This window comes from Hyposmocoma kahamanoa, unplaced genomic scaffold (genome assembly GCF_003589595.1).
Source record: "Hyposmocoma kahamanoa isolate Upper Pololo Valley unplaced genomic scaffold, ASM358959v1 62, whole genome shotgun sequence".
Taxonomy (NCBI): Eukaryota; Metazoa; Arthropoda; class Insecta; order Lepidoptera; family Cosmopterigidae; genus Hyposmocoma; species Hyposmocoma kahamanoa.
The window spans coordinates 5,687,644-5,708,083 of record NW_020653850.1 but is presented as its reverse complement, the minus strand read 5'-3'; the positions used below and the strand labels follow the sequence as shown (position 1 = coordinate 5,708,083).

At 36.8% G+C, this 20,440-nt stretch overlaps 1 protein-coding gene across 1 annotated transcript in view; it reads right to left on the bottom strand.

Annotated features, from left to right (window-relative positions):
• Nucleotides 1–20,440, bottom strand: part of LOC113229733 — a 110,589-nt gene that overhangs the window by 62,208 nt on the left and 27,941 nt on the right. The window contains exon 2 of the mRNA XM_026463415.1: nucleotides 19,892–20,002. Within this exon, the coding sequence (XP_026319200.1) occupies nucleotides 19,892–19,978 (87 nt within the window). The 5' untranslated portion in view covers nucleotides 19,979–20,002. The remainder of the gene's footprint in view (nucleotides 1–19,891; nucleotides 20,003–20,440) is intronic.

Genomic DNA, 20,440 nt, shown 5'->3' with positions numbered 1-20,440 from the left:
CACATCCAGTACAAGCTATCGAATTTAACACCTTTGTCGTCGAGAATACCACCATTGTTGCTTTTTATGCAGTTTGGCGAGAATTTATGCGTGTTTTAAAGTAATATTTGTTCACCAGTCTTAGACGAACTGTTCAATTCTATTTATACTTATCTCACTGCTGGAGAGAGCTTAACACTACACGTGTTATCCAAATGTACGTATTTTACAAATTAGTGTATCCGGCACATGGATCCGTTGACTTTGCAATTGAGGAAGAACCGTTCTTTCACTGGACTTTTTTTTATGATATCAGGCTACGGGACATAAAGGACAGTTGCAGTACCATTCAGAGCTTTAAACCGGAAAGATCGGAGTGGCACTGCCACTGCGTCCGTCATACTCAGACACAAACTTGACAAGTCCTATGTGCCTGTAATTTCACCAGCACTTACCCTTCAGAGCCGGAACGCAGTAATACTCATGTTATTGATTGACGGAAGAAATAGGCAAGGCGGCAGTACTTCCCTGGATGAACACTTTCATAGCGAGCTCTACTGCGACTACTTCCTGTATTACATTATTAATACCGGTCTCTAATTTTAGAACCCGTTAGTTTTTGGAGACAACTCGCAAAGCTCCTCGATGCACAAATTATCTTCAAAGGCGAATGCCACCAATACCAATGATGACTACAGTATCATATTAAAAGTTTTCAGTTTTAAAAGCTTCAGTAGCAGTAAAGCTCCGTGTGAAAGAGGTCGTCCAGGGAAGTACTGCCACCTTACCTATTTCTGCCGCCAAGCAGCAATGTCAGCATTACTGTTTTCCGGTTTTGAAGGGTAAGGGTGCTGGTGAAACTTGGGAATTGTCAACTTATGTCTCAGGGTGACGGGCGCAGTGACAGTGCCCCTCAGATCGTTGCAATTTAAAGCTCTGAGTGGCACCGCAACTGTTATGGACAGGCGTGTAGCTTCATCAGGCGCACGACTTTTTCATCCCGTCATTATTAAACAAAAAAGTTTTCATTTTGAAAACCTTAAATAAGTGGAAAACTTTTCTGCAGAATTTAAAGAATCATTTAGGTTTTCAAACTAAATGAAATATGTATTTGGTATTAGAAATCATTTTAATGAAATTTAAAGTAGATTTCCATCTTGACTCGTCGTTAGAAAATGTCCAAGTTCAATATAAACTGGCAGCAAATTACGTTAAATTATTGTGGGACCTTATTTTATACGAAGGCATTATTTTCTAAAACTAAGTAGACACGCGGAAGAACTAGACTTGTGACATGACAATAGGAGTCATTTCCTGTACAATAAATTTACGTTTTAAATACAGTTTTGCATAAATGGTGGTTCTCGAGAATTTCATAGCAAGTTATGAAAGAATTTGGGTAAAGTAAATGGTGCGGGAAGAACACCATTTTCAAATATTAAATATAAGAAGCTGTGTATCGAGTTCTTAGGTTTTTGGCGATTGTTAAACATTGAAAATGAAACAGGGTCTTTTACAGACCCTGTACGCTCGTTCTCCGCCCGACATCCTTCCCAAACAATTATTATCAAATAAGTAACACTCTACCAAATTAAAGGACGCATCTGATCCCCAAAACTGATCCACCGCCAATTTTAAATTGCAACTGATCCCCTACATTTTGCAACTCTTAACAGATCCCCTCACCCTATTTGTAAGGACCGTCAAGAGAAAAAGAAGTTTCAGACAAGCAAAACTATATAAAATACAGAACAACCCTCTAATACATTTTCTTGTTGACTATACCACTGTACCACAGTACCTACCAAAAATAAACTTGTAAGTACCAAGGGATTACTCGACAAAGGACATACTCGCAAAATGACCTATGGTCGTAAAACGACGTAATCGTGGTAGTCCTCATTCTGAAAATGCCTTATTCGGGAAATGCCCTATTCTACTTCATTCGGTCATTTTACGAATAGGTCCAATGACGACTAATCCGGGATGGGAATAGAACATAACTTAAAATAAAACGGATCTCCAGGGGAACGTCTGATGATGGGAATAATCACTTGAAATGGCCTTTTAATTTGAGGTCCCGTGGTCATGGCTGACTAGTTCGTCAAGTTGACACAGTCCGAAACATTGGTTTGTTTGAATAAAAAAAAATACATGATGTAGTTAGACTTTACAGTATTTAGAAACAAGTTTCATCTCCAATTAGAAGCTTGTGTTAAAATTTTTGACTATATAATCCGTCCGAAATATCTGTGCACCTCGACTCGCCAAGTACCGTTGCCAAAACAATCACAATAACACAACATTCAAGATATTTGATCGATATATCGGTTGTGTTGTATTTATTATACGAATTTGCGGCGAACATTAAAGAATGTACCCCACAACCAGACAACTACAGTTAATTGGATCCACAAATCGACCTTTTAATCTCGATAGTTGACGTGAAGCTATAGTCCAATTAATTCAATTAAATTGGATTATCATAATTAAGGTCTGGCCGCCAAGAGACCAATTAACTCTAGGACAAAGGGCCTATAAACATATAGTTAGAATCAGATAGGTATAGCAGAAGAGATGCTTTGTACTGTCTTGTATAATGCCGCTGATTGAACTCGCATGTAGCCATAAAGTTCATACAGCTAACATGAGTCTTGTTAGACAGGCTTTATGTCCCTGTAGTTGTATAATCTAATTTAAATTGCAAACTTTCACGTTTTGAACACATCGCCAACCATTGTTTGCTCGTGACCATGGCCGGTGCAACCTGACTGAAACGTGATTATCTATCATAGCGGATCGGAGAAGAGCGCTGTTTCATCATAAATTGGAACAATTATGGCAATACTACAGCCGGTGCGAAGTCAGCTTTAACGACTGCTTGGTAGGGTTATTTATTCGAAAACATAACTCTAACTTTTTATTCTTGTACTTTGCACGTTTACCATTTTTTAGTACATTCAGTGTTATAATATACGATATATTTAGTATCGTAAAACTTTTCATATAGCACTTTCTATATTAATGTACATTATATAAAAAAAGCCATCAGACTGTTCACCGGCTCACATATAACTAAAAAAGCAATTAATCTGTTCGCCATAATTGCAAATTTTTATAATGGAATTACATCTATTTGCCAAGTTTCATCCTCGGATTCATCCCCTTGTTTGCCACACTTCGAGGTGGAATATTTTCTTAGAATTTGAATGGGACCACTACTGAGGTACCCTCTTTCCAAAAAAAAAAAGAATCATCAAAATCGGTTCACAAATGTCGTCGGGACTTATCGCGTAACATACATAAAAAAATACAGACGAAATGACAACCGCATGTTTTTTTTGAAGTCGGTTAAAAATTAGTCACATAATTATCCGTTTATCTAAAGCTTATAATATTATGTTCCACGTGTTTTAGTAGCAGTACCTAGAGTTCCTTGAGAAAGAGTTCGACCAGGGAAGTACTTTCCTAAGCCACCTTACCTATTTCTGCCGCCAAACAGTAATACGAGCGTTACTTCGTTCCTGTTTTGTAGGGTAAGGTGAAATTACAGCCACTATGGACTTATCAACTTATGTCTCAGTGCCCCTCGATATTTGCAATTTAAAGTTCTGAGTGGCACTACAACTGCCATGGACAGGCGTATTGCTTACCATCAAGTGCACGACTTGTTAGTCCTGTCCCTGGGTATCATAAAAAAGTGTATAGTTGTAGGTACTATAATATTTCACTGTTAGTGAATCTATGTTAATTGACAATTCGAAACTTCGCGTCGCGTCCTGTTTTTCAACTACAACGCACGGCGGGGATATTTGCGTAACACAAATTTATACCTTAATAACGGGAAAATAGAGATTAATACGCTATAGGCGCCAAACATGACGCATCGCGACGCTTTGACTCTGTGCCAGTGTGAATTGAGCCTAAAAATTCATTATGGAACGGAGTCGATCAAGCAAATTGCGCTGGGTGTGTACTTTCGATGCACTTGACCGAATCCGACGTCGACTTTCGCCGAGATACGACCTTCCTGCCCCACTGTGCCATTGCCTGGAGCGAATTCGTCTTGTCACAAACATAGCAGAGGTTTGTACCTATATGTATGTACTTAAAGGTAAATGAAATAAATTAATAAAATGAAATTATTTTTCGGATCTAAATTGCGTATATTTGTTTTTTTAAAGACCTTTACAGCCCTGTGAGAGGGCTAAATCATCAACCTAATATTAAATATTATACAAACTCAATTTTTTAAAGCTACAAAAGTTATTCATTATATACCTTGCTTGAAAATTCCAAAGAACATTCTCATCTACGTTGCACATATTTTTACAAGATATTTTATTATGGCTTAATAATGGAAACTGGAAATGAATTAAAATTAAAACATTAATTAGTACTGCAATTTTATGTCTGCTTGGGATTTTTCATCAGGGTTGTCTATACTTATGAAAATTAACTCCATTAATATTTAATGAGGTGTTTTATCGATTTGTTTGGAGAATCAAAATATTTACCTGTACAAATGTGTGGGTTTTGATGGAATTAATAACCATCCTAAATAAGACGACACTTTTAACAGTAGTGGAATGAATTGCGAATTAATTCCTCCTGGGAAGTACCACCTTACCTATTTTTGCTATTAATGCTCATATTACTGCGTTCCAGTTCTGAAGTATAAAGGTGCTGGTGAAGTTACAAGCACATGAGACTTGTCCAGTGACAGTGCCCCTCAGATCTTTGCCATTTAAAGCTCTAAGTAGAACTGCAACTGTTATGGGTAGGCGTGTCACCCTAACTTTCTTGTCGTAAACAACGCACTTTATGATAACTTTCGAGATATTGGCGCCTAAAGTATTTTTTTCTTTGGAAAATGTCAATTACGCTGATTTTGTTTAACAATAAAACTAAAAGTAAATAAAATATAAAAAAACCGCTTATAGCAGGTTGTAGACCCCGTTTTGCTGATTCCAAATAATGTTGATAATTCAAATCGGTAAAAATATCGGTTACGTTGTTTGATATCGGTGGCAGCGTTTACCAACCAGGCGCACGACTTGTTCGTCCTGTCACTTGGTACATATAGAAAAATATGTATGTATGGTATATCACGGATGTAATTTTTAGTAACCATTCACTGAATTTTTGTTAGTAAGACCATCTCGCCAGAAGTGTCATCTATAAAGTGGAAAACAAAATGATAATTGCGTATAATGGCGAACACAATTGTACAAGAAAACATTGGCATGTTTTAGATCTGAATGTTTGAAGATGTATGTCATGATTGTGAGTGTCACGATTCGGCTTTGAAAGACCAAGATTCTAGAGGTACAGTTTTTAAATAACACTGCAAATTAAGCTTAATAATACTTTCGATTTTTGGGGGGAAAATTACATCTAACACGCCAAAGTAATGAAGAATTAGGAGGATACTTTTCTATGTACACGTGGATATTTCTATTTATTGCTGCACTTACGACAAATGTGGGAAAATAATATATATATATATATATATATATAATAGAAATGCAATGTCGTCTAATATTATGTAGGTGATGTGTCTTTGAGAGATAAGTTTAAGGAAATTAACATTCTTACACAAGTGTCACAATACATTTATGAAAATGTAATTTATGTTAAGGACAATAGTAATTTCTTTATGAAAAATAGTGACAGGCATAACATTAAGACGAGGAATGAAAATAAACTGGCTGTTCTTGATAGACGTCTTCACAAAGTCACAATTTCATTTAAGGGCCAATGTATACGCTTCTATAACAAGATTCCGTTTGATATGCAAAATTTGCCATTCACGAGGTTTAAAACTATAGTGAAACAAAAACCTTATACTAAAGGTTATCATACAAATTCTGCGTACCTACTTAGATGACAAAAATCCGTAGTAGTTACCCGTTTAGCTCATGGAGGTAGCCTCGATCTCTGATGTTTGAAATAAAAAAAAATATATATTGTAAATGTTGAATTTGTACAAATGTTTTTTACAAAGAGCAAATCCTACTGTTTTTTGCTCATTCTTGTCAAGGGAATCTGCCTTACGAATGAGCGGTAGAGTTCAACCAATGTGACGATTTCAAGTGTAATAATGCTTACCTATGAACTAAAGATTATTTAGATTTTTGATGATTCTGGTACAAAAGGTTTATAATTTTTATTGTGTAAACGACTGTTTAATTAAAACTATAAGACGATTAATTGCGACAGAACATTACGAAAGACGTAACATACTGTATTATAAATCAGTATGACATGAAGTATAGTAAGGCTTTTAAAAAAGTAGGAAAGTCTCCTGTCAGACGTGGTTTTCAACTGGAATCGTCGTCACGTCGTGGCGAGTGCAATTCAGCACTTACATGCAATTTATGTAGAAACGTTTGATCAGTAGCGTTCAAATTGAAAAAAAAAAAACAAAGTACAACATTACTGTTTATCTCCCTTATCAGAATCAATCACCCAAAACTGAAAACAATGGCACCTTACAACTGAAAAGTGGCGTCGTGAAAGACAGCTCGGGGCGGCGCATGCGCACCGGTCCCACAGATCAAGGTCGCTCAGCGAAAGTGCTTCCCACCCAAATTTGACATGCCATATTCTGCTTCCTCTTATGGTTTTTGTTCAATCTATTCAGTTTAAGAATATTAATAGAATAAATAACTTTTTCCAACAACGTTTTGGGAGAATGGCAAAAACTAGACACGAAAAGAATTTAACTAGGCCAGCCGATACAACAACAATGCACACACTCATAGTCCCGTACTAGGGAAACTCTGTATCGCCGGTGCCAACGACACACATAGACACCACAAATTACATCGAAACTCACGAGAGAAATAAATGTAGGCCATACAAAATTTCTCCCGGCACGGGAATCGCACCCCGGACCTCTGCGTGGCAGTACAGCATGGTAACCGTTCGGCCACAGAGGCAGTTTATGCACTATACCATGAGTTCTAACTTTTTCACGTGCGAGACAGGGCGTCAAAAAATAGGTATCATGTTGTTACAAACGGAGACCGCACAATTAAGAATTAATAATCTAGTTTGACAATCCCTGGACTGCTGTCACTTCAGAACATATTATATGACGTAAATTGGAAAAGCATGTTAATTTTTATCTCTTCATTTATTTAGAGGCTTTGATCATTATTGAATATGTCAGCCCTATTAGAAAAACAATACATCAAGAAAGCGCTTAATAGAATAGAAACATATACATCAAAATTCTACTTAACCAAATATCTAAGGATTTAATGGTGGGCACTACTGGTGCAGCGGTGGACATGGCCGAGTCCTGTGCCTCAATAGTAAAGTGTATGCCTAACGTAACCATTGATTTTGTCCCTCGGAGCTTGTAAAGTTACTATTGTTTTAAAAATAAAACACGTGTTTATGATACTTACGAAAAGTTTATAATTTAAAAACGAACTAAAAATTTTAATGATAAAAGTTTAAAAAAAGAAACAAAATCTTTGTAGTCTGATGGGCTGGCTTTGTGTATTTTTCGTACTATTTTTTTAAATTAATGTCACGCGTGTTCTGTTTTGTGAAAGCGGGACATTGTTAAGTGTTTTGGGGATAGCGGAATTCGAAGCTTAAAGGCGGGACTGTTCCGCTCAAAGCGGGACTGTTCCGCTCAAAGCGGGACGTATGGTCACGTTACGTATGCCATCGCTACGATAAAAAGAAGAACCAAATATGTATAAAACGATCGCGGCACTACTTGTTGACTCAGACAACGCGGATTGATAAATAAATAAACACAAACGGCTGCATTTATCATAAACAAAAACACTTATATGTGCATGTAGCGAAAATGCGAATGTTGAGATGGATGTATGGAGTGACGAGAAAGGATAAGATAAGGGATTAGTATATCAGGGGAAGTTTGAAAGTGGCGCCAGTGACGGCAAAGATGAGGAGTAATAGGTTAGCGTGGTTATGGACATGTCATGCAGAGGGAAGAATGTCATGTGACGAGAAGAGTGCTAGGTATGAATATGGAGTGATTTAGGGGGAAAGGAAGGACAAAGAAAAGATGGATGGATTGTGTGAAAGATGACATGGATAAGAAAGGTGTGAGTATAAAAATGACGGCTGATAAGGGGAGGATGGAAGAAAAATACATGTTGTGCCGACCGCACCTAGCGTAGGACAAGTACAGGCAGAAGAAGAAGTATATAGAAAATACACATATGAACGGACTACTACTATTTCATGAACGGGACACTGACATTATTACTGTTTCTCAGTGTCCCCTTATGTTTCTAGACTAAGGATCGTATTCCAGAACACTACTCAATGCTCAAGTGAGGATTTGAGCAGACTTGAGTATGATTTCAAACACTGGAAATACGACCATAATGGCAAGGACTTGAGTATTATTTCTATTGCTTTGAATCATACTCAAGTCCTGACTTGAGCATTGAGTAGAGTTCTAGAATACGACCCTAAGAGCGTTTGCGTATTACGTCCAATTTGTATCAGGTGGATCTCCGTTCTCCGTCCGGAACAATTACTATCAAATAAGAAATAATCGACTAAATTAAAAAACAATATCAAGTATTCAAACTTGAGAACCCCAAAATAATCAAATTCGAACTTAAATTGACCTATTTTTTTATTTATAAAAATGGATTGTAATAGAAATCTCTTCGTCTCCACTGATATTTTATCAGAACAATCTAGACATCTGCCGATGTATCACATCTGATATAAACCACTTTCCTTACAATGAAGAGAGCTTTCGGTTATTCGTATTTGTAATACGCGCTTTCACTCTCTCGATTGATGGCTCCAATATCCAAAATGCATATACGGTATTCTGTTTTGACTGATATAATTGTTACTTTTGAGGGACTGACGTGTACTACGTTATGTTTTCTTAATTTAATTCTTAATTATTACGAACACAAGAAAACAGTGAATTAATATATTTGGACATAAATAAAAAAAACTTGTAGAACTATTTACCAATTTTATTTTGAAGAAAAATTAACAAACAATATTATAGTTGTGAATTTTAAAATGAAACAACAATATCACTGACAACAATTGATTTTGTTTTATGATATCAAACGACGAAGCGAGCAAGTCATGTGTCAATTGCAGTGTCACTCGAAGCTTAAAATCGCAAAGATCTGAGGAGTAATACTCATATTACTGTTTGGCGGCAGAAATTGGTAAGGTGGCAGTATTTCCATTATGTGATACAGATTATATGGACGTAGTTAAGCAAAAAGGATCCAATCCACAAAATTATCAAAACATGAGTTATATGCACCAAACGGTTCGTAAAGTCTAACCTCTTAGATCAGCAAAAGAAATCGAACATATAAACATAAATAAATACCTCTGGAGTTACATGCCATATCTCGAAAATGACTGGATGTGCATTGGATCCTTTTTGTTTAACTACGTCCATGTCACATTCGGCTTCCTCTTATGGTTTTTGTTCAGTCGAAGTATAAGAATGTTAAGGAAGTGAGTTTCCATTTTCGAGAGGTGTAGAAACTAAAGGCGCAGAGAATTTGCCTGGGTCAGCTGGTGCACCATAATAAATAGTAGGTACACTCAAGTTTCTTTGCACTCAAATACTGATTGACACCTCCATAAATTAACCATACAAAAATGCTCTGGTCCATGGCAGACGTCTCTTTGCCCACAATCGCCATAGTCAATTTTTCACCAACGAAGAATAGCGAAAGTATTGTTTGACGTTACGGACTCGTTCCGTCTCGGCATAAGCACTTTCTGAAAAGCATTTAGCAATATTTCTTTAGGACGTTTTCAATTTGTGCCGCATCGTAATAGTTACATGGACTGTTACAAAATTGTTATACTCGTGACAGATGATAAACTATTCTCAATTTGCATGACCAATTTTGACATTTCGTAGGAAATGTACACAGTAGTGGGAGATTATTTTTCGGAGAACGAAAACCTTTAAACAGCATCGCTAGAACGCGGAAATAAGAGTAATGAAATCAATGCAATTTGAAAAGGCACTAACCACCTAGTATTGTTTCAAAAAAAGATCTCAGTGATAAAAATGTCTCGATTTAAAAATCAAAACTCAATAATGAAATAAAAAAAATCTCCGCTGGATACAATGAGGCCTTTGACGTAAACGTTGGGAATCAAGGCTTTGACAGGACAAGGGTGGTATTGAAAGCGTATGCCTGCACTATAGGCGGTTGTGCGGAGTAAAGCTTGCATACAGAGATGACAAGGGCCCTGAGAATAAACATTCTCATTCAATATATTATCTTACAACCTCAGCAGCCCAACGGTTTCTACTATGGGCGTTGGATGTGGGGGTACCAGGTTCGATTCCCGACAGAACCATTCTGGGAAATGATTTTTGTAAATTGGTTGGTCTAGGTGTTCTAAGCAGAGTTCCAGAGTTATTTCCGTTGCTTTGGTAGTCATAGTACAGAGAATTTCCTAGTTCGAAGCCGTGTAATTAGTGTTTTTGTTTGGCATATTATTTACATATAGACGGAAAGTCAATAAAGAACGACAAAGATATTTCATCATAACAAACATTACTTGCAACCGAAAATTCGTTTTTAACTTTTTTTAACGTAGTTGAATGCCAGGATGTTCATTCTTGACGGTCATTCTAATTTAACTAAGTAACATATATTATGCAATTGAAATACTTAAACAAATAGTTTTAACTTAAATGTTTTACTGTACTTAATGATGTTTGTACTGTGTTTAAAGTGCGAACGCATCTCCACTAGGGCTGTCAATTACAGTAGGCAGCAGAAATCTTTCTACATGCCAATTAGTGAGATTTACACACAATACTGCGTGCGGTTGAAGATATATTTTTATTTTTACTTTAACGTAATTGGGTTGTAGCATGAAAGTCAATCAAGTTTATTTATAAGTTCATATTTTTGTCTCAATTGTGTTTAAAGTCAATTATATTTATTTTTTTATCTTTTAAATCGAAGAATACTTCTTAATTTAAAAATGACGGAGCAACAAAAGCCTGAGTGATAATAATCTGCTGTGAAATAATTTTCAAACCAATGAAATTTCTTAGGTACAAACAAGTATTCAGCGGAGACTTGAACGGAATATTGTTGATTTTGATTGATTGAAACACGAGGCTCTTCTCCACTTCTCTTTGGTAGATAAATAAAATGATATGTGTCAGTATACGTATAGACAGAGCTATTAATATTATAAAGTTTAAAAAACAGTAACCTTAATGGTGCAATGGTTTACAATGTTTGGCGCTGCATGAGTTGAATCTGGCTTGGATTCCCGATAGGACTAATTTGACAAATGAACTTGTAGCAGTAGAGCTCCTTGCGAAAGAGTTCGTCCAGGGAAGTACTGCCACCTTACCTAGTTCTGCCGCCAAGCAGTAATGCGACTATTACTCCATTCCGAAATTTAAAAGAGCTTGTCAACTTATGCCACAGGATGATCTTTCCGATTTAAAGCTCTGAGTGGCACTGCAACTTCTATGAGTAGGCTTACCACCAGGCACACGACTTGTTCGTCCCCTCACTTGGAATTATATGCAAAAAATTTTGGAAATTTGATCTGTGGGTTTTGGATTATGTCGCGGAGTGAATTCTGTTGCCCTGGTATTCATACCAGGTATAGGGAAATTAGTATCTTGAAACCAGATAAACGTTATAGCGTTTAGATACATTATTATTATTACAAAATTACTGTTATATGTATGCCTTTTCCTGCTCACCGATCATATACATGAGCCTTATATGAAAATTTTGAAATAAAAATAGTCAATGCAGAACGTCCGCCCATATCAGAATAACCGCATCTTAAATAACAAGAACAGTTATGTCCAATTGAGACAATATACTACTATAATCAAAACCCTTATTCGGCGTGACCGTGGTAGAGTAACCAAAAATTATCTGAGATTGAGGAGCCGTAAAATGTGCCTTGATAACAAAACAGCGCGGCCTGCTACTCCGTTATACCTAAGGTGATCATATTTCCCGTTTTTAGCGGGACAGTCGCGCTTTTAAGCTTCGTGTTCCGCTGTCCCCAAAATACTTAACAATGTCCTGCTTTGACATAACACATGACACGTCACAATAAATTTCTAAATGATACCAAGAGTTCCATACATATTTAAGAACTAAACCTGACATGTTAAAGCAAATTTGTTCATCCAAAAAACTCAATCAATTCAAATGCCTCCGTGGCCGAACGGTTACCATGCTGGAATGCCACGCAGAGGTCCTGGGTTCGATTCCAAGCGGGAGAAATATGTGTACGGCCTACATTTATTTCTCTCGTGAGTTTGGGTGTAATGTGTGGTTGACTGTGTGGTCCATGGCACCCGCCACACAGGTTTTCCCAAGTGCGGGGCTATGAGTGTGTTGCGTTATTATTTATTATATAAAGTCAGCCCACCAGACTACACAAGATTAGTTATTTTTATATTTTTGATCAATAAAAATGTTTAGTTCTTTTTTAATTTTCTGAATCATTAAACATTTTGTAACTATCATATAAATTTACAGGCATCCCGCTCAGAGGGACAAAAATATTGGTCACGTTTATTATACCTCACAAATTTATCAGTACCTCAAGACTTCCTGAATCAAAAACGACATAATAAACTGCGTAACCACTAATTGTGTTGTAAAATTATTAGCTATCAAGAATAATAACCCACATTGAAGGAGACGTGAAAGATGCTAATCGCTCTTCACCCTATTATAGCAGTTTAAGTATTTTGACCTCATGTTGGTAATTGACTAGCATAATTGCTTCCTGAAATTTTACGAGTAACCAACGCGGTTCAAAACTGCTTTAACCAAAGAGGTTCTACGTATGAAAGAAAATTCTAAAGTGTAGTTATATTCTAAAATATTTACGACTAATTATTTAAAGGTGTCGTAAAATTGGGAAGCGGTTGCGTATATTAACTTGAACTTCGACATTGAACAATTTGAAATGTAATTATGGTGCAACATAAAATTTCGGTCTTTGAGTTATTGCTAAGCTCACAGAACAATAACCACAGTAGAAGCGTTTAGTTTGCATAACACGTGCGCCAACAGTTCGCAGAGTTCCGTAAACTTGAGCTCCGTCCGCCATTTTCGCTTTGTATGTTAAGGTCGTGTCAATTATCTCGCGCAAAACCACGAAAATAGTAGAAAAATGCCATGTCGCTACTTTGGATTGCAAAAAATAGGCGCACTTGTAATATTATCTGTGGTAATGTTCCGTAGTATCGTTATTAAGTCTTATTTTATTTAGTTTTAATACATTTTCAGTTTTCCGTGTACCATATTTACTTTTACTGTTATAAGAAACAAAAATAGTTAAACCTTATGCTGCTGCAATATGGTCGCTTCTTTTTTGAAGTTCTACCTAAATATCTCGAATTCGCCGTCGTTCAGTTAACCGCTAGTTGGCAGCATACTGATTGAAATTTCAATACAAAATCAAAATGTCTTATCTTGCATAATCGATATTGATGGTGTTGAACTTTCAACGATATGTCAACAGAATTTGTTATTTCTTTCTAAATTTGAAACTACGACCAATCATTATCAAGATTTTATAGTGTTTCTAATTATGAATGTGTGAGTTTTGGCGACAGCGATTCTGAAAATAATCCAGGCATAAGGCACTTCCATTATTTTTTCCTAAGTTACACACTTTTGTATATCTTTCGTGTGTTTTTTCGTGTGTCTTTTGCCTATTGAAATATCTGTGCCCTTTATAAAACAATTACACTTTGAAGGTGGTTGGTATGGTCAACTTACTTCTGATTATTATAAAATAACAAAGAACTATCAAAAAATCGCTCAAATTATTATTTTTTAATTGTGGTCCTGTGGTCCTTATAGGGGCGAATGAGGGCGGGGTGAGGACGCAAAAGTACACAAGAATACATTATGTAAAATGAACAATTCAAAAACATAACAGAGTAAATTATACTTAATAATACTGCTAGCCATAAGTGTTCATTATATAGAAAGCTTATACAGATAATGAAATGGAAAAAAATGAAACATCGTCTGTAGAACATACAAATGAAAAGATCTAAAATATCTTTTCAAGTACAAAATCTGTCACATTGGTGTTTTGTGAAAGTTGTAACACCAATTTGAACCAATTTGGGAAATTGGTTCTAGTCTGGGGTGTTGTTGGTGGAGTCTGGGGGAGTAGATGCTGTTAATCCGGTACTCGTACAGGTTTTTTTCTTGTTTTTTATAACATCAAGTGACCGGACGAACAAGTCGTGCGCCTGATGGTAAGCTACACGCCTGTCCATTCAAACTAACAGTGCCACTCTGAGCTTTAAATCACAAAGATCTGAGTGGCACTACCACTACGCCTGTCACCCTGATAGGTACGTAAGTTGACAAGTCCCATATGCCTGTAATTTCACCAACACCCTTACTCTTCAAAACTGCACCCGTCAAGAATTTTCTGGTTTGAGACCAGGTAATTAGTGTTGTTGCACACATTACGTTGTTGGCACAGTATGATTATAAATGGAGGTTGAACATCTAAGAAACCAAACCTCTATCAATAAAAATAAGGAATATTTTTAATTACACTTAAGAGAAGCTTCTACAGGAGCAGCACTGCTATAGTTGGTCGGCAGACATTCAGTCTTAAGCTTAATTCACACCGGCAGCGATTACATCTCTGTAGGATTTACAGACTTCTAAGATATGTGGGATTTACTGCATCTAAAACTTGTGTGGTCTGCGGACTACAAGGCCATTAGAAAATGCACTAAACGTTAACAGGTTGACTTGCAAACTCCAATTGCTTTGAACTTTGCCGGAAACATTAAACGCGAATTCGAGGACATTGCATAGTCCACATGGACTTGATAATCCATAATATAATAGTCCACATAGACTACTTTAATAAATTTCGTAAAACTATAATAACAAGCGAAACATCGTCGTCCCATTTCGTGAAACTTTCTTAAAGATGTGATCAGTAGCGCACGATTTACAAGCCCTTTGTCATTGGGAATTGCTATTGTGGTGCGCGAACGCCGCCGGTCACTCCGTCGCCCACATAAAATATGGCGACGCTCCACATCCGAGAAGTAGAGCAAACACTTTCCTGTAAACTTCGGACGTTGTAATACTATCAATCCGCCCATAAATACTCACCTATAGATTTCTACATGTTAATTTACCACCACGAAGATTTATGAGGGTATACGCTGCGTACACTATTTTCCCATCAAATGCTGACAAAGAAAAATAGTTGCAGATAGAGCAGCCATGAAGCAGACAATATTAATACATCCGCTGGTTATTACACAAAAAGTTTACTGAGGTTTATCTACAATTTCTTGTTGCTTTTACATCCTGTGCGCGGCGGGCGGCGCGGCGCGGCGGCGCGAGCTAGTTCGCCCGTTCCTACAAAATAAAAGGCAAACATAAGCATAATCTTGCGCCGTGTAGAGGTCAGGCGTGCACTGCCCCGCATTGTCTTCCAATAACCGAGGAATAATACTTCATTCTGGCCTTTACCAGCGACGAACAAAGCACCCTATAAAGGGACCTACATTCTAAAATTGACACTATGAGACTAACACCCGGTTGTGAGCATTGTATGCAACTTTGTAAAGGCGGCACCGACAGTGTTAAACGTGTACATAAATAAAGATTGCACCGACGACGGTTCTTTATGGCCCACTACTTCCAGAATTGAAAACACAGTGCCCATACGTCTCCGTTGTCCTGAATGCCCTCTCAGTTGAGACTATTTACGGGAACAATTTGAAGTGGACGTTTAACAAAGAGTTATTTGTAGCATGTAAGTAAGTGCTTTTAAACGTGGTGAAGGTTTAAAAATAGACGGGTGTAAAGTTGGTCAAGGTGTGGGTCGATGCATCAGCGAAATGTGCAGATAACGGTGGACCTTGCCAATTAGTGCTACACGTAAATGTAGAGTGCTTAGGGTATTCACTCGTCCGATATAGGTAGCAAATTAGTACATGCAATTTATACAACGCCGTTAAGATTCTAGAGCAGGATAACATGCTCCTAATGTGAATTGAGCATAACAAATTAGAGGAAATGTATTTGAATCAAGCTATTTCAATGTGTGCCAACCGTAATATCGTATATGTTACATGAACATGAACCGAGGCGAACTACAAACTAGAAATAACATTCAAAAACTCAACTCATAATGTCATATACTTATCTAACTAAACTAAACGCGTTCTTAATCTTTATGCCTTTTGCAATTCGGCTACATGTCAGTAGTTTACTAGATCATTATGACATAACTTGCTACTTCGAACACGGCGTTGCACCGTGTGAAAAAACAAACGACGATTACCTGCGCATATCGCACCTCAGAGCTTATGCTCTATATGCATATAGATGCACACGGCGTATATTATACGCGCTGACGACGCGCGTTTCATGAACGCGCGTTTAAGGCGCTGTAATCGCGCGTCATCTGAGCGTATATCTTAACATAATGTGCGACATGTACGCGCGACTATAGCGCGTCTGCGGCACTTAAACGCGCAGATTACGCGCGTTTACGAAGCGTAAACGCGCATCGTAGGCGCGTATAAAATAGGCCGTGTGCATAGGCTTTTAATCGAATTACCTATCTTTTGAAGTAAGTATGTTCGTTTTTGTTTATTTCAAGCATTTAAAATTAGTAGATCTATATAACTTTTCATCGCGGAATCACGAGTATAGTTACGCCACTATTCATTTGTCACGACGCACCTCTAGTTCCTGAACGCCTATTCGAAGTAAATTGTATTACAGTGTAGCCTCGGAAAATGTGCCATCGTTGGCTCTGCTTTATGGCAGTGTAGCCTGCAGCGTTGAATCCGTGCACTCACCACGGAATTAGTTGCATTCACTGTCATGCCAACTATCTGCTAGCGTCGGTTTTGTATATTTTTTGACGTTTTCCTATAGGACGACTTTCAGTGATTACGTTTCAGTGACATACCACACCAATGAGGTTTAAAATAATTGAATGGAATCGGTTTAACACTATTGAAAGTCAATGTAGCAGCTCTGATCCCCGACCAAGTCGGGAAGATTCATAGCAAGCTTTGTGTGATTCACGCGCAGTAATTTAAGACGTAAAATATGGTGCGAGGATATATTATGATCTTTTAGGAATAAACTTTAGCTATGATGGTTCTCAAACTTGCGAGATCTTGCATATGTAAATGTTCACCGAAATGAGTTAGTATATGTATGAATGTTCATATTGATATTCACCCTTAGATAAGGAATTGATTAAGGACATGTCGATTATAAAATCGTCATCATCACCAACGTATTAATACGTCCCACTGCTGGATTTGATCGATGAGGCAGGAGTTGATCGGTCATCAAAAAGGATTACGAATTTTTCAAGATAAATGTTATTCAAAAAAGTTTAGGAAACGTCCTTTTACTTAATAAAAGCTCAAGCGAAGTAAGGGAAGCGCAAGAGCAAGCAATTTATGGATGTAAGAAGATTGCTTCATGGTGCGTCCGCTGCCGCCGGCCGCCGGCGCGCGCGTCGCCCCGCCCTATATAAATTGCTACGATTTGTGATACCTAAACTGCTCTCGGGTTTTAGCAAATCGTTATAGAATCAGATTATACGCTAGCAGTTTGCGCTGACGCGTTTATGTTACCTATAAAGATGAGTAGTAATAAATAAAAGGACTTTTAATTAAATAAGTTATAGGCACACTATACTTAACGGGAACGTTACAGTTAATTTTTATAAGTAGGTGGTCACAGTCATAAGCACCTTGTCAGTCAGGCTAGCATTGATAAGAACTGTCAACGCCTAGGCAATCGGGTTTACTATTGAATATTTGATTTATATCGGACATCAAGTCACTTTATAGACCGTTAAACGTTTCAAAGTGTCCGATAAAGAGGAAAGCAGAAAGACGAATGGTCGATGTATGTAAATCCGTCGGAAGTGCCGTGTGAATGAGGACAGCACACAATGCAGCCATCGCTTATGACTATGAATTGTATTATGTTTATGTCCAAGCTGGCCAGGAAACTGTATAGACATTTACCATAGATATATGTAGGTTTATAGTGTCTATGACGATATTCTGAATTACCACTAAAGTACATGCTTGTTATAAGATAGTTAAACAGGTTGAGGGAAAACTATCAAAGTAGTTTTGTTGTGATAAATGTTAGTTCGACAAAAACCTAATAATTTTGTACAAAGCAACCAAGTTTTCGCTGTTCCTGCTTTGGTCACATCATATCTTTTTTTAAATCTTTTTTTTTGTAGGTGTAGACAAGAAGGCTACTAAAGAAGGTAGATAATATACAATACAATAGAAATATTCTTTATTGCACACTGGGACAAATACATAATAACACAAATAAAAAGACTGGTACAACAGGCGGCCTTATTGCTGTATAGCAATCTGTTCCAGGCAACCTACGGGTTACGGAAAAACTGTAAGATAGTAATTAATTGAGGGCGCAACAGAATACATATTTAATACACATATTGCACATACACAAGTGAAAAAAAGAATTTGTAATAAAAAATAGTATAAAACAAATATCCAAAATAATAGTAATAAATAAATAAAATACAAAAAAATACATAATTATAATGACATAAAATGGAAGTTACATTATATAAAACATAATAATAACAACACATAATATTTTACATCGCAGCTTTACTATAAACTTAACAGCTAGCTGTTTCTTGTAAAACCGCTTTAAGGTTAACACCTTACATAAAACAGTAAAAGTTACTGCTAGCTTAAATGTCGCTTCGTCTAAAACTTTATAAAGCTCTTTTTAAAATCTTCGCAAGTTTCTTCATTTTCCTAAGTTAACCAAGTCTCTGGCATATAGTTGCCACTAACACACATTGCATTCACCCAATAATACAGTGGCATAGTTTACATTGAACTAGGCGCATGCAGTTATTTTAACCAATGGAAAGATTGGTGTCTTATCGATATCTCCAACGAACACTACGCCAATTTTATTTTTCGGTTATTTTGTGTTATTTTTGTAAACAGTCATATTTATTTATTAATATTATGCTTCCCGAATTTTGTGAAATAAAAATAAAAAACTAAATTCGAAAAAAAGACAAAATAACTAATTTTGTGAAAAAAAAGAAACAAAAAGCAAATTAAAAACAGAGATGACCAAAAAATTAAACGTAGTGTTCATTGGAGGTACCGTTATTCTCACTAAAAGTTAGCAAAACATAAATGCAACTCGCTGCCTTTATTCAATAACGCGAAATGGCACAATTTGAGCTAAGTATACAGCGACGAGCAGAGCAAGCGAAACATTGTCGGGAATAAAGCACCCATATTCTGACGTCAAAAAATTCTTACGTCAAAAGTCTGTATGCTTAACTCAAATTCTGCAATATTGCGTTATTGTGTAACAAATAAAAAAATTAACTACGTGGGTTTGGGTCACTATTCTCAAAAAGCAGCGATATATTCGTGTATGTTAAGTTGCCGTGAACCGGCATTCTATTTTAACGATTGTTCGGATATTAAATTAAATAATTTCAATCAATAGTCAGTCGAAAAATAACGAATGAAATTAAACCATTAAAAATACACAACTAGATGCTGTTAGACAAGTTTTCGGTGTTGAATAGTAAATTATAGGCTTCGAAAACTATTTTGGGGCATATCTTTTTAGAGAAGTCCATAGTTTTTTTCTAGAATTTGCAAGAATTTGGGTTGTGTGTAGTGCAGACAATCATTCTAGCTCTATGGAGGTTGAAATCATTGACTTTAAAATATTCTGATGCACAATAGGATGGTGAAAGTTCCGGGAAATACCTGTCGTAGACATTCAGGCATATTTTTGGAACAATGAGAAAATATTTTTGTTATTTACTGATGTATCTATGTACTCACGTTGCCGAGGAAGCCGCTGCAGGGTTGTATGGGCGGCGGCAGCGGAGGCAGCTCTGGTGTGCGACGTGGAACGTCGGTCTGACCCATGCTTCAGGCACTGTTCATTTCTATCTGAAAAGATATATACATAGAATATAGAAGCTAGTACAATCAATAAATGGATAAGTACAACTCAGTTTTCTTCAATGGATTTTCCCCCTTAATTAGCACTTATGTGTTGCCTGCTCAATCACCTATTCAGTGGCAGCCCAGCGGTTAATTTTTCGGGACTTAGATGAATATCTTTCCGGGTCCGATTCCCAGCAGGACCAATTTAAAAACTGAACTTTTCTAAATTAGTTCTAATTCAGGATGTTTTATCCTTACTCATAGTATAGAGAAGAACAGTCAAGCTAGACACTTAAGATTTAAATTCAACAATGGTCCAAAGTGTCCAGTGTGACGTGCTCTTTGACAAGGATTATATGGTATTAGATAATCGGTATGATTTTCTTGAATATTATTAATATTACATTGGGCGCACTATACATTTCCGGAACTGGCCACTTA